Here is a 12,651-nt window from a genome sequence, read left to right as displayed (position 1 = left end):
GAAAGAAAGAAAGAAAGAAAGAAAAGAAAAAAATACAGATAAGGAAAGAAAAGAAAAAGACAGGGAAGAAAGAAAGAAAGAAAAAGAAAATAAGGTTGGATAGATTAGGAAAGAAGAAATAGAGAAAGAAAGAAAGAAAGAAAGAAAAGAAAAGAAAAAAATACAGATAAGGAAAGAAAAGAAAAAGACAGGGAAGAAAGAAAGAAAGAAATAAAGAAAGAAAAGAAAAGAAAAAAATACAGATAAGGAAAGAAAAGAAAAAGACAGGGAAGAAAGAAAGAAAGAAATAAAGAAAGAAAAGAAAAGAAAAAAATACAGATAAGGAAAGAAAAGAAAAAGACAGGGAAGAAAGAAAGAAAGAAAGAAAAATAAATGTGCGATATTTGGGATAGATAGGGAAAGAAAAGAAAATACAAAAGACAAATATGTATAAAAAAAGAAAGGAAAGGAAAATAAAAGAAAAAAATACAGATAAGGAAAGAAAAGAAAAAGACAGGGAAGAAAGAAAGAAAGAAAGAAAGAAAGAAAAATAAAAGAAAAAAGTATAGATAAGGAAAGAAAAGAAAAAGACAGGGAAGAAAGACAGAAAGAAAGAAAGAAAAAGAAAGAAAGAAAGGAAAAGAAAAGGGCAGGATATTTGAGGTGGTTTGTATTGGCCTGTAATACAATAGTTCCATTAATAACAGTGTTGGTGACATGAAGCGTCCTGCTGACGTCTGCGTGTGTGCCATCAACAACACAGCAATTTCCTGTTGACTTTCACCGCCGGCCCGTCTTCAGCTAATCAATGATCACATACGATACATATGCTCGTGTGCAGGTCAACACCTGTGTGTCGTGTGTGCGTGAGATCAGACTCACCTTATAAAATAGCAGCAGAATATGAGGCTGAGTACGAAGACGAAGATGCCTGTGCCGAAGATCACCATATAGATATTGAGAGGAAGGTCCTGAAAGGTGACGGATGCCATAGTGCAGGTCTTATTGGAGTAGATCAGTTCCAAACCGCAGAAGCACCCTATACAGGCAGTGAAATCTCATCAGTAACACATACAACATGAAAACAACACATCATTCAAGCAGAACTAATCAGAGCACAAATATAGCTCTCCTCTCCTCTGATGACAGGCTTGATGACTAATCTAACAGTGTTTCAGACTTGAGTCCACCTTTCATTGCGTATAAACAGGAAACATTAAGGGCTTTCACTCAGTCGTATGTCTAGATTCTCTGTAAGAGGAAACGCAGGTGTGTGAACTGACTGCTAACAATCATTACATCATTAGAATTTGGTTCCAGAATCGTGAACAATTCACTCTGCAGAATCCAGTGACCCTTTGGACCATCCCTTGTGTTTACCCTTACAAAAAAGAAGTTTATTCAAGTGTGCTATTAGTATACGTCTTTTAAACAAAAAAATAGGAACGTATACTTTCAGTCTACTTTTTATGTACTTCTCAGAAATATACTTAAAATGACATTTACGTATACTTGACTTATACTTAGAAAAAGTCTAAATATATTTGAGCTATACTTGTGGACCGAGAATCCATATTTTCATTGTTATACTGTAGGGGGCGCTATTACAAATCTTCTGTACAGAATTTCCAAAAAAAACACAAGTGAAGAAGAAACCGAAACAACATACTTCCAGGTGTATTCTAACATGATCATCAGACATAAAACAGCATCAAAATTGTGTAACGTTATGGAATAAAATGACGACCCATGAAGAGGTAATGACTGTCAAGCTTTGGGGTGTTGATTGACTCCATCTACATTTTGATTATCGTTCTGAATCCAATTCATAGTCTTTTTTCAGCTGTTTGTTCAAAATGTTGTTTATTTCTTTATTTTTTATTTATGAAACTTATCCACATTCAAGTGTTTAAAAAAAGAATGCATGAAGCTAGAATAAAATGTTTTTGTTTACAAGCAGATACCCTGTTCTTTTGATGTTTTGTATGTTCAGATATTCATGTAACAAAATATATACAAATTAATACCTAAATAGGGACATAGTAGTATACTTAAAGTATGATGTAAAGTTCACTTAAAGAAAACTTACGAGTATACTTGCAGTATAAAACTACTAAACTAGTAGTTTACTGAGACTATACTTCAAAGTGTACTAAAATGCTACTACAAGTATTTAATTAGTAAACTATCAGTATACCTATAAGTTCACTTTTAGTATAGTTGCAGTACAAGCTAAAAATATTGTTGTAAACTAGTTTACTACTGTTATACTTAAAGTATACTTAAAAGTATACTTTTATATACTAGAAAGTGGGCCAATTTAGTCCCAAGGAGTATTGAAATAGTACACTTACAAGTATACTACTAGTACACTGATATTTGTATACTTACTACATAAAGTATACTTAAAAATATACTTGAACTTTACTTAAGTATACTTAATAAAATAAACTTGAAGTAGCCTATACTTATTTTTGGTAAGGGTAACTACTGAATGTACACTTTTAGTGTACTTTGAGTCTTTAAAAAAAAAATATATATATATATACAGTATATATTTTTTTAACTTGCAATTAATATATCTGAAATAAAAGTCTACTTAAGTGTACTTAAAGAGAGTTTACTTCCATGACTGTTTCTCAACACATACACATCAAATCCATTTTGGTTTCAAAACTGCCTTAAAGGGATAGTTCGACGAGAGAGCAAAACAAAACACCAGTCACGAATTAGAAGTACAAAACAAAGATTTGTAAAGAAAACATTCAACCTACTTAAGGTGAAAGATGAGCTGGGAGTGTTGCCATGCCTACAGAGGGCCAAGCAATAGTAAATCAGTGGGAGCGTAATTTCAAATGACAGAAAAACTGACCAATCACATATTTCCGCTATGTTCTGTCCGCTGTGGGGATCTCTGGAAAAAAAAAATATAAAAGTCTACTTAAGTGTACTTAAAGAGAGTTTACTTCCATGACTGTTTCTCAACACATACACATCAAATCCATTTTGGTTTCAAAACTGCCTTAAAGGGATAGTTCGACGAGAGAGCAAAACAAAACACCAGTCACGAATTAGAAGTACAAAACAAAGATTTGTAAAGAAAACATTCAACCTACTTAAGGTGAAAGATGAGCTGGGAGTGTTGCCATGCCTACAGAGGGCCAAGCAATAGTAAATCAGTGGGAGCGTAATTTCAAATGACAGAAAAACTGACCAATCACATATTTCCGCTATGTTCTGTCCGCTGTGGGGATCTCTGGAAAAAAAATATATATACGCTGATAAACTAAATGATGATTTATTTAAAAAGTTCGGGAGGAGCACGTTTAGATAATTAACCTAATTAACACAAGAGGAGCACAATCCATAATCAACCCAAATAACAAGATAAGAGGTGCATATATATACACAGCAGACTAACCTCCAGCATCCCTCCACCACCCCATCTCCGCACTTACAACTATTCCTATCCTAACCTGGGCGGACGGGGGGGCTACTCTGGGTTCGGGCCAAAATTCTGAGTTCGGAGCCCTCCCCTCGGACAGCATGCCAAATACGCATAACCTTTTCTCTGTTTATTATATGTAAGTGTGAACTTGTGAATTAGCTATTATTCATGTCATGATGGAAGCCGCAAATAACGTAAGTGAGGACATTTACTGGGCTGCTGTGCCAATATAAATCATGCTTGTTTGTCATGAAATATCTATCGCTAATTTGTTTTGCTGTGAGCGCTGTCATGATGTGCTGGCGTACATTAAACACACATTACATTTGTTGGTTTTGTGCTCAGACCGATTGTGTGATGATGCATTTGTTATGAGGATTTTCATTTGGCCTAAATGTAGCTGTTTTATTTTGGTGATATCAGTCACTTTCACTGTCTTCTTGTTGCATTTCTGAAAGGCAGTCGGACACGGGACGCGTCGCATCCAGTCTAAGATGCCAGTCCAAAACCTTTAATCTATGCTCCAAACAGTTCAAAGTTAATTTGAAGAATGAGCAAGTGGTGTCAATGAGTTTAAAGTTCGGTGACAGAAAAAACAGAGCAAATGGAATGAGAGCATGCGATCTGTTGTAGTCTAGACTTATATGAAGCACAGACTTTATTAGAGCCACAGAAAGGCAAACGCTTCGCTGAAAAATGCGCAATACACAATCTTCCAGCCAAGGGTGAAGTCATTATCTACATTAAAAAAGAATTTGGGACAGATATAATGTCATTTAATGGAAAACTATGTGAGTGGCGCTCTGTGGCGCGGCAGGATTTTGAACAGCGGCCAGATTCGCAGCTGGGATCCGCAGACAATCGCCAGTGGAACACCAAATTCTGACCCTATACCATCCAAATGTCGCAGGCAAACTTTTTCCAATCTTCTGTTGTATTTTGGTGATCCTGTGTGAACTGTAGCTGCAGTTTCCTGTTCTTAGCTGACAGCAGTGGCACCTGTTGTGTCTTCTGCTGCTGTAGCCCATCTGCCTCAAGGTTTGAGATGTTGTGAATTCAGAGATGCTCTTCTACACACCATGGTTGTATTGAGTATTTATTTGAGTTACTCTTGCCTTTCTATCTGGCCATTCTCCTCTGACCTCTGGCGTCAACAAGGTATTTTCACCCACAGAACTGCCGCTCGCTGGATATTTTCTCTTTTTCAGTCCATTCTCTATAAACCCTAGAGATGGACATGTGTGAAAATCCCAGCAGATCAGCAGATCTGGCATCTACAACCATGCCACGTTCAAAGTCACTTAAATCACCTTTCATCTCCATTCTGATGCTTGGTTTGAACTTTAGCAGATCATCTTGACCACATCTACATGCCTAAATGCATTGATTTGCTGTCATGTTGATTGGCTGTATAGATATTTGCGTTAATGAGTAAAGTGGCCAGTGAGTGTAAATCGCTTTTGTTATGGGTTTTAATAACTGTATAAATATGAAAATTAATGTTTTTAAAGCCTACAGTCATGGCCAAAAGTTTTGGCAGTGACATAAATTTTGTGTTTTGCAAAGTTTGCTGCTTCAGTATTTGTAGATTTTTTCCCACATGTTTCTATGGTATGTTGAAAGGATCATCACCAAATTGCTCATGGATCGTTGGAAGAAGTCGTTCTTGCGGGACGTTTTGATACCATTCTTTAATAACAGCAGTGTTTTTGGGCAGAATTATGAGAGAGCCCACTCCCTTGGTTGAAAAGCAACCCCACACATGAGCCGCTTTTCCACTATCGGGCCGAACGGTTCTAAGAACTGTCAGGTATGGTTCCAGTTGTATTTCCACGTGAGCCTGGTACGGTGCGGCATGATTACAAACCGTTCTCGGCACGGTTAGACAACCGTGCTGAGCCATGCTGGTAGAGTGCGTGTGTGTGACGTCGCCACTCTGTTGCCTGGCTACCAGTTTCTCTATAGCTGGCTAAGCAGAAGCATGCTATTTGATCAAACAGCAATGTAAACAGCTACGCTACGTTCAATATAAAAAAAGAAAAAATGTCTGAGACAGTTTGGTCTGTGGAGGAAACATTTGCGGTTATTGCGCTTATTCCGTTTATTTTATTTTTCGCGTCAAGAGTTGTCCTTTTTTCTGTTATTTAACGAAGTAAATATAAAATAAAAAAGGAGTCCCAAAAGCAGAAATATCTGATCATCGTCCATATCGCTGTTTATATTAAATTTGCGTTACCAAGGCAACGACTGAGCATTTGTATTACATTCCAAAGAGCTCCGGCACTACAGTGGAAAATGAAACCGTATCCGTGCTGACTGGCACGGATCGGCATGGAATGGAACGGTTAAGCAAAGAGAACCGTTTGGCCCAATAGTGGAAAAGCGTGGATGGTCTCAGGATGCTTCACTGTTGGCACAACACAGGACTCATTGATTAGTCAATTAATGCTAGCTGGTCATTTTGTGTCAGGATCAAAAAACAGTTAAATTGTTTTTTTTTGTGTGAAAAGTTCATTTTTTGGCCATTGAAGCTTTTTAGCAATTATTTAAAATGCATCTGATCACTCTACACAATAATCTAGAAACAATGTGAACGAACACCACAACAGCTTAAGCAGCAAACTTTGCACAACACAAAATGTATGCCACTCCCAAAACTTTTGGCCATGACTGTATATTACATATGGAAGCTATGAATGTTGTTCTGTTTTTTTTCAGTTACCTCACAACTGGTTGGTCACACTTTATTTTAAGGTACAATTCTCGCTATTAACAAACCATTAACTATGACTTTTGCCTCAATAAACCCCTAATTATTAATAGTTAGTAAGGTAGTTGTTAAGTTTAGGTATTGAGGATTAAGGATGTATATGGTCATGCAGAATATGTGTTTTATAAGTACTAATAAACAGTAGGCATGCTAATAAGCAACTAGTTAATAGTGAGAATTGGTCCCTTTACTAAAGTGTTACCAACTGGTTTAGCGACTAGTTTTGCATAGCACTAGTTGATTAGCCTGCTAGCGTACCATAATGATACCTAACAAAGCTTGTTTTCTTAGTATAGCGATATAGCCAGTTAGCTTTGTAGCTTAGTATAGCCTACCATCAGTAGCTATAGCCAGTGAGTCTGCTAGCTTTGCTACCACTCAAGAATAACTAAAAACGCTATTGATTATTTAAAAGATATTACGTTAACATAATACATTTTTGAACAGGCATTACAAATGGGGTCAAACATACAAAAAATATTATATATACAGTACATTTCAACAAAAATATGTAGCAGCAGAATCGTTTATTCAGCTTTCAGATTATGTATAAATCTCAATTTCAGAAAATTGACCCTTATGACTGGTTTTGTGGTCCAGGGTCACATATGAGAATGATCATGTAACACTAAAGATGAGTAATTATGCTGAAAATTCAGCTTTGCATGACAGAAATAAATTACATTTTACAATATATTCAAATAGAAAACAGTTATTTTAATATTTCACTATATTACTCTTTTTACTGTTTTTGTTAAAATAAATGATATTGTACAATGGTAGTGTGTACAATATCAAAGTGTTGATTTTCAATATCATATGTATAGCATTATATCTAATTCGCACTGGAAAATCTCTATTACTGTGACTTTAAAAGAAAAGCAAGGAAAACAGATATTGGACCTGATGAAAGATTCAAAGCTCTCCACCTTCCCATTTATCAAGAGGTCCCGTGGGTCGCTGCTACACTTAAAGTGCAATTAGAATGCTGATTGAGTCTAATTTCCCTCAGTAACTCTGGAATAATCACTGATTTTGAGCAGCTGGCTGAAAGGAAATTCCACCAAGCATTGCCACACCATTATGATAGGCCTGTTCTGCAGTCCAAACACACAGCGGGACATTGCATTCTTTAGTAACACATCTGTGATCTGTGATTGGACGAGTGCCTGTATAACTTCCCCACTTGCTGTGTTCACATTGTTCAGGAGCAGAAGTGCCTAAACCGCTCTGCTATTAATGAATAGGTGCCTGTGGTTTATAAATTGTAGACCTTCATTATGCTCACAGGCATTTGTTGGCTGCTTGTACAAAACAATCAAGAAATGGAGGACATTTCATCAGATTATAAAGAAAATATCTTAAACACAATGTTTTAAAAGCTAGTCTGATGTTTATTATTTTCATAAACCATACTGAGGAAATAATTTGCCATTTTGTGCCCAATGTGTTTCTCCATGACCCAACTGTTTACTCTAGATGTGTATATAATTCACAGCACAAACCATATTATTTAATAGATTTACCAGTTTAGTGTGTAATACAAAAAGGAATCAAATGAAACATTTATTGCATGTTTACAACATTGTTGATTTTTCTAACAAGCTCTATGTTAATGCAGATTTTGTCTTTGTCCTTGCACATTCAACCCTGTTCTGCTGGAACATTTTCCCATTTAAATGCAGCTTGAGCTTTCTGATATCAAATATAGAAAAATATAAAAAGATATTATTAGAAAAAAGATAACATTTTAAAAGTAATCCTTTTATGCATGTGCATAAAGATACAAATCTTCATGAATTGTACTTTTTTTGTTTTGTTTATCATCAAACGCCAACAATTATGAAATATAAGTGAAACACAGTTTATGTTCCAATATGTTGATATTGTATGTTACTCTTTGGGTCGGCAAGATTTTATAATGTTTTTTTAATGAAGTTTCTTTTGCTCACCAAGGCTGCAATTAATTGATAAAAATGCAGTAAAAAATAATATTGTGAAATACAATTTAATTTAACCAATTTCTATTTGAATATATTTTAAGATGTAATTTATTTCTGATGTTAAAGCTGTATTTCCAGCATCATTACTCCAGTCTTCAGTGTCACATGATCCTTCAGAAATCATTCTAATATGCTGATTTGCTGCTCACGGCAATAATAATAATCATAAATATAATCTCTTATTATAAATGTTGAAAACAGTTGTGCTGCTTAATATTTTTCTAAAAACATACATAATATTTTTTGTACATTTTTATAATCCCAAAACAAATTGATCTGTGCAAGACACTGGTGTGAAAGCTTCCGAATCAAGCGCTGGTAAACCCACATTACGGTATCGTTTCCTGAGAATATAATCGCAGAAACACATTTGGATGGCACTTAAGATTCAACAAATAAAAACATAAACACCGGCTCTTTCATTTCTGCTGTCTCTGTCAGCTCTTCACAAGTTACCTGGACCAACGGAAATCAATAACATTGTCCTTTAACATAATTTCTGCTGAAAGTGAGACTCGTCTGCCTCAAGTAGAGTCGTGCTTCCTAGCAGGGAAATCGATAGCAGAGCACTGCTGGAGTCTCAGTCTGTCCACTTCATTCTCACACTCCCTGCTGACAAAACAACTGATAATGGCCTCAAGAACCTCAGTAAAGTCTTTTGAATATATTATTGACAACTGATTTCAAATAGGAGGCTTCTCCCCATTCCAATTCTTCTGTTTAACGTGTAAATATTACCAAATACTGGCAGGTATTTCAATATATTTGCAATTACACATTTGTAATGATGGTGTTACAATGTAGCACATTTAAAATAAATTAACTTTAAAGGTAGTATCAGATAACTCAACACAGTTGAAATTATAATTAAGTACTTTACATGTGATTTAGCATGTTAGTTGGCACAACAAAATAAGTTATCTGGTATTATTAAAAAGTATACTTCATAGTCTTGACAGTATATTCTCTTTAAGTACTATTAAGATGCCATTTATTTAAATATATATAAACTTTGAAGTATACTACAAGTGCACATTCGATACAATTAAGCGCCCTTCTTTTTCACAAGAGGTTGTACTGTTCGCGATACAACATAAAATCAAGCAGGAGGTGAGATGAGGGGGTGTTTGGAAGAGACATACACAAGGAGGCGTATAAATGTACAAACTAGGTCACTAGAGATGCTTGCCATTTAACAGACACATTTGCTTCAGTAACAGAAAGCCATTTGCGGAGGCCGTCCCGCAGGAGCAACCTCATGGTGAGGAGTCTCTCACTGATAAAGCAGGGTTGAGTCACCCCTTCTTGGGATTTGAACTGTGCTTTCTGTGTTGGCAAACCAGACCCTTAAACAAACCACACATTTGCCAGCAGAGCTCTTTGCAAAGCTGCTGACCTATATAGAGACGATGATGCCGGTGTGAAAAAGATGGGCGCTTCCTGTTCTCTGTCTGATATCAAAAAGATGCAGCAACATAGACACATATTCAATGAATCTAAATCCATTAATACATTATTGATAATTGTTATCAAGTAAGTACACATTTTTTACCTTCAATGTTTAATTGCCATTAAAATAAGTATTCACTCAGAAATTACAATTCTGTCATTATTTATCTTCTTTCTTTCTTCTGTGGAACACAAAAGGATACAAGATTGTATTGGTCACGTCTGACTGTATAATAAAATGGCGGCTTTTTTACATAAAGCAGGTCTAAAATGTGCATTTCAGAGTTTAACATGAAATATTAACAAGCCCACGAGATTATAGAGGGCTCTCATCCGTGAAGCGCTTTCAAGACAAATATGGAATGACCTATAAATATGAAACATCGAAATTTTTTAACAGCTCTCAATGAATCACAAGAATCTAGATAGAATGAGATGTAGATCTGTATCAGATCTAAAAGTATAATCAGATGAATGCCACAGCTTTCCTGTATTGGGAAAATATTACTAATCTATTGAGATATCCGTTCTATCAAGCTGATTGTCCCTTTAAATGTCAAAATCATTAAAAGTCCGTTTGAGGTGACAACAAGCTGTCAATCAATCTAGGCTCCTTTAATAAATGGTTTGTGTATATAACTGTTGGAGAGTGACTAAAATGAACCTTTGTATTATATGAAAAGAGATATTGCATATGGGTCAATAATATGACACTTTTGTCTGTATCTTCTAAGCTATTCAAAAATGCATAAAAATTAGTCCGGCGAACGATTAATCGCGATTAATCGCATCCAAAATAAAAGTTTTTGTTCACATAATATATGTATGTGTACTGTAACTATAAATGCACACACATACAGTATATCTTTTGAAAATATTTGCATGTATACATTTAAATTCATATAATTTATATTATATAATATGCGATTAATCGCGATTAATCGTTTGACAGCACTAATTAAAATACAGTTATAAAAATGCTTAAATACATCTGTTCAGTGATAAAAAAAAAGTTTTCAGTTTCTAGTTCAAATAATGATATGTTTTTTAATTATTAGCAATGTTATTATTTTATTATATTGTTTGTTGGCATCATTCATGCATTTATAATAACAAATGAATCATATATGAACCATCATTTACTAATATTAATTTTGTCTGCCAAATCAAAGTCAGTGTGGTGTAACTAACATGACGGAAGCCATTTTATAACATGACAATAAAACCATAAAACAGATCCCTTTAGACCAATCACTGCAAGGTCATTAAGTTTGCTAAAAAATATATATATTATATATTTTGACCTTTTAATGAAAGTCAAATGAAGTAACCCCAAGAAAACTTAATATACATTGTTATTATTATTAGATATGCATGACTCAAAATGTATGATAGTTGTAAAAAAATGCCTTGAAAAGCACATTTGAAAAATTGTCTATTCACATGAACAAGGTAAGTAGTATTTGAAGGTTACACCACTTGACATTTTTAGTCATTCAGTAAAACTTCTTTGAAGTAATAATTGTTTTTCAAAATGTCTCAAACCCCTGTGGATACAAATATGATATTTCTAAGACCTGGCATGTGCGTTTTAAACTAGATTTTAAAAATATTTCCCTTTTTCGTCATTTCATAGAGCCTTTGACCCATATAGCAACATCTCATTGTTATGAACACGGTGTTTGTTTATGGACCCAGTCAACCCTCACGCTTTTATCTTCTTTTATTGTTTTAAGACAGCAGCCTATAAAATCCTACAATATTTCAGGAAGGATCTTACCGTTGCACCACTGGAAAGGGTGCATCAATCCACCCGTGCGGTTCCTTTCTATGAAGGGATGTGTGTTATAAACAGAGAGACGATGCCCTCTGTCTGTCTGTCGCTCTGTCAGGCCATGCAGCACATCTGGATTCATCTAAACGCAGTCCTCACTCGTCTTCATAGCGATCTCAGTCGTTTCATCTGGTCAGGTAGTAAATGCGTTCACATTCACGACATTTGACTCATATTCAGCTTGCGTTTACGTCCGGTGAACAAAACACGTCCTTCGCTTTACATCTGATCGCGTGTCGTGGCTGATGTTGTTGGCATCCATTGAGAACTAAACAAGAGCGAATTAAAGTCCCTCCCAGCCGGAGTGATGGGCACAACATTGAGCCAATCTTCTTCTCCACTGTCATCTGTGACTTGTATATGAAGACATAAACAAGACAGTCCTCTGGCTGTCATTTTGTACGTTCATATGACACATTAAATGTCATATGTAAGTAATCGAAATAGAAACACAATAGCGATGTGTAATTACAAACGACCAATAATAATTACACTTTCTGAAGAAAATGTTTTTTTCAGTGCAACATTCATGACCATTGTGCTGGATTTTTGGGTATGTTGGCATTAGTCAACCCACCCTCACGCCTAGTTCTGAGATATGACAGGGGCCCCAAGGGCCGACAAAGGGCCCCAGTATTAAAAAGAGCCTACCCTCTTGTCTTCACAATATGGTGGTACTGAGATATTGGAGGGGCCCCTAAACTGCCACAAGTAAAAAAAGAGTCCACCCAGCATGTCTCTACAATATCCTCATCCCGAGGGGCCCCTAAGGGCCTCAATACACAATACTGCACCCCAGTGCCTCTGTGACGTTGTGGTGCCAAGATAAGGTCTACAGGGGGTTGACTGGTTGCCACAGCGCTCATTTATTTGTTTTTCAGTTATTATTAAAGCATTTGTTTAGCCTTTGAAGATATGAAAATATGATAGTTGTATTGATATTTCATGATTTGTACAGTACCTTGAGTAAATCTGTTGTTTTAAATGTGATAAATAAAGGTCTTAGTGCACAGTTAAAATCAAGTAAAGAATGAATATTATTCAGGAATAACACTTGGCTTGTAGATGGGAAATCTGTATTAAATTTCATATGTTGTAAAAAAAAAAATCCTATAGACTATTTTAGAAAACAACATGAGAGAAAAACTGATTTTTTTAAACATGACAA

The 12,651-nt window shown here is 35.5% G+C and overlaps 1 protein-coding gene across 2 annotated transcripts in view; it reads right to left on the bottom strand.

Annotated features, from left to right (window-relative positions):
- LOC107747807 (RING finger protein 122-like) overlaps positions 1-11,757 on the bottom strand; it is a 16,126-nt gene extending 4,369 nt beyond the window's left edge. For both annotated transcript variants that reach the window (XM_016562411.1, XM_016562412.1), the window contains exons 1-2: positions 11,430-11,757; positions 862-1,018 (exon numbers count right to left, since the gene is read on the bottom strand). In XM_016562411.1, the coding sequence (XP_016417897.1) occupies positions 862-1,018; positions 11,430-11,565 (293 nt within the window). In that variant the 5' untranslated portion in view covers positions 11,566-11,757. The remainder of the gene's footprint in view (positions 1-861; positions 1,019-11,429) is intronic.
- Positions 11,758-12,651: the final 894 nt, after the last annotated feature.

The sequence above is a fragment of the Sinocyclocheilus rhinocerous genome, unplaced genomic scaffold (assembly GCF_001515625.1).
Source record: "Sinocyclocheilus rhinocerous isolate Xijiao unplaced genomic scaffold, SAMN03320098_v1.1 scaffold2214, whole genome shotgun sequence".
Classification (NCBI taxonomy): domain Eukaryota; kingdom Metazoa; phylum Chordata; class Actinopteri; order Cypriniformes; family Cyprinidae; genus Sinocyclocheilus; species Sinocyclocheilus rhinocerous.
Note: the sequence above shows the minus strand (reverse complement) of the source record. Positions and strands in the feature narration are given on the sequence as shown.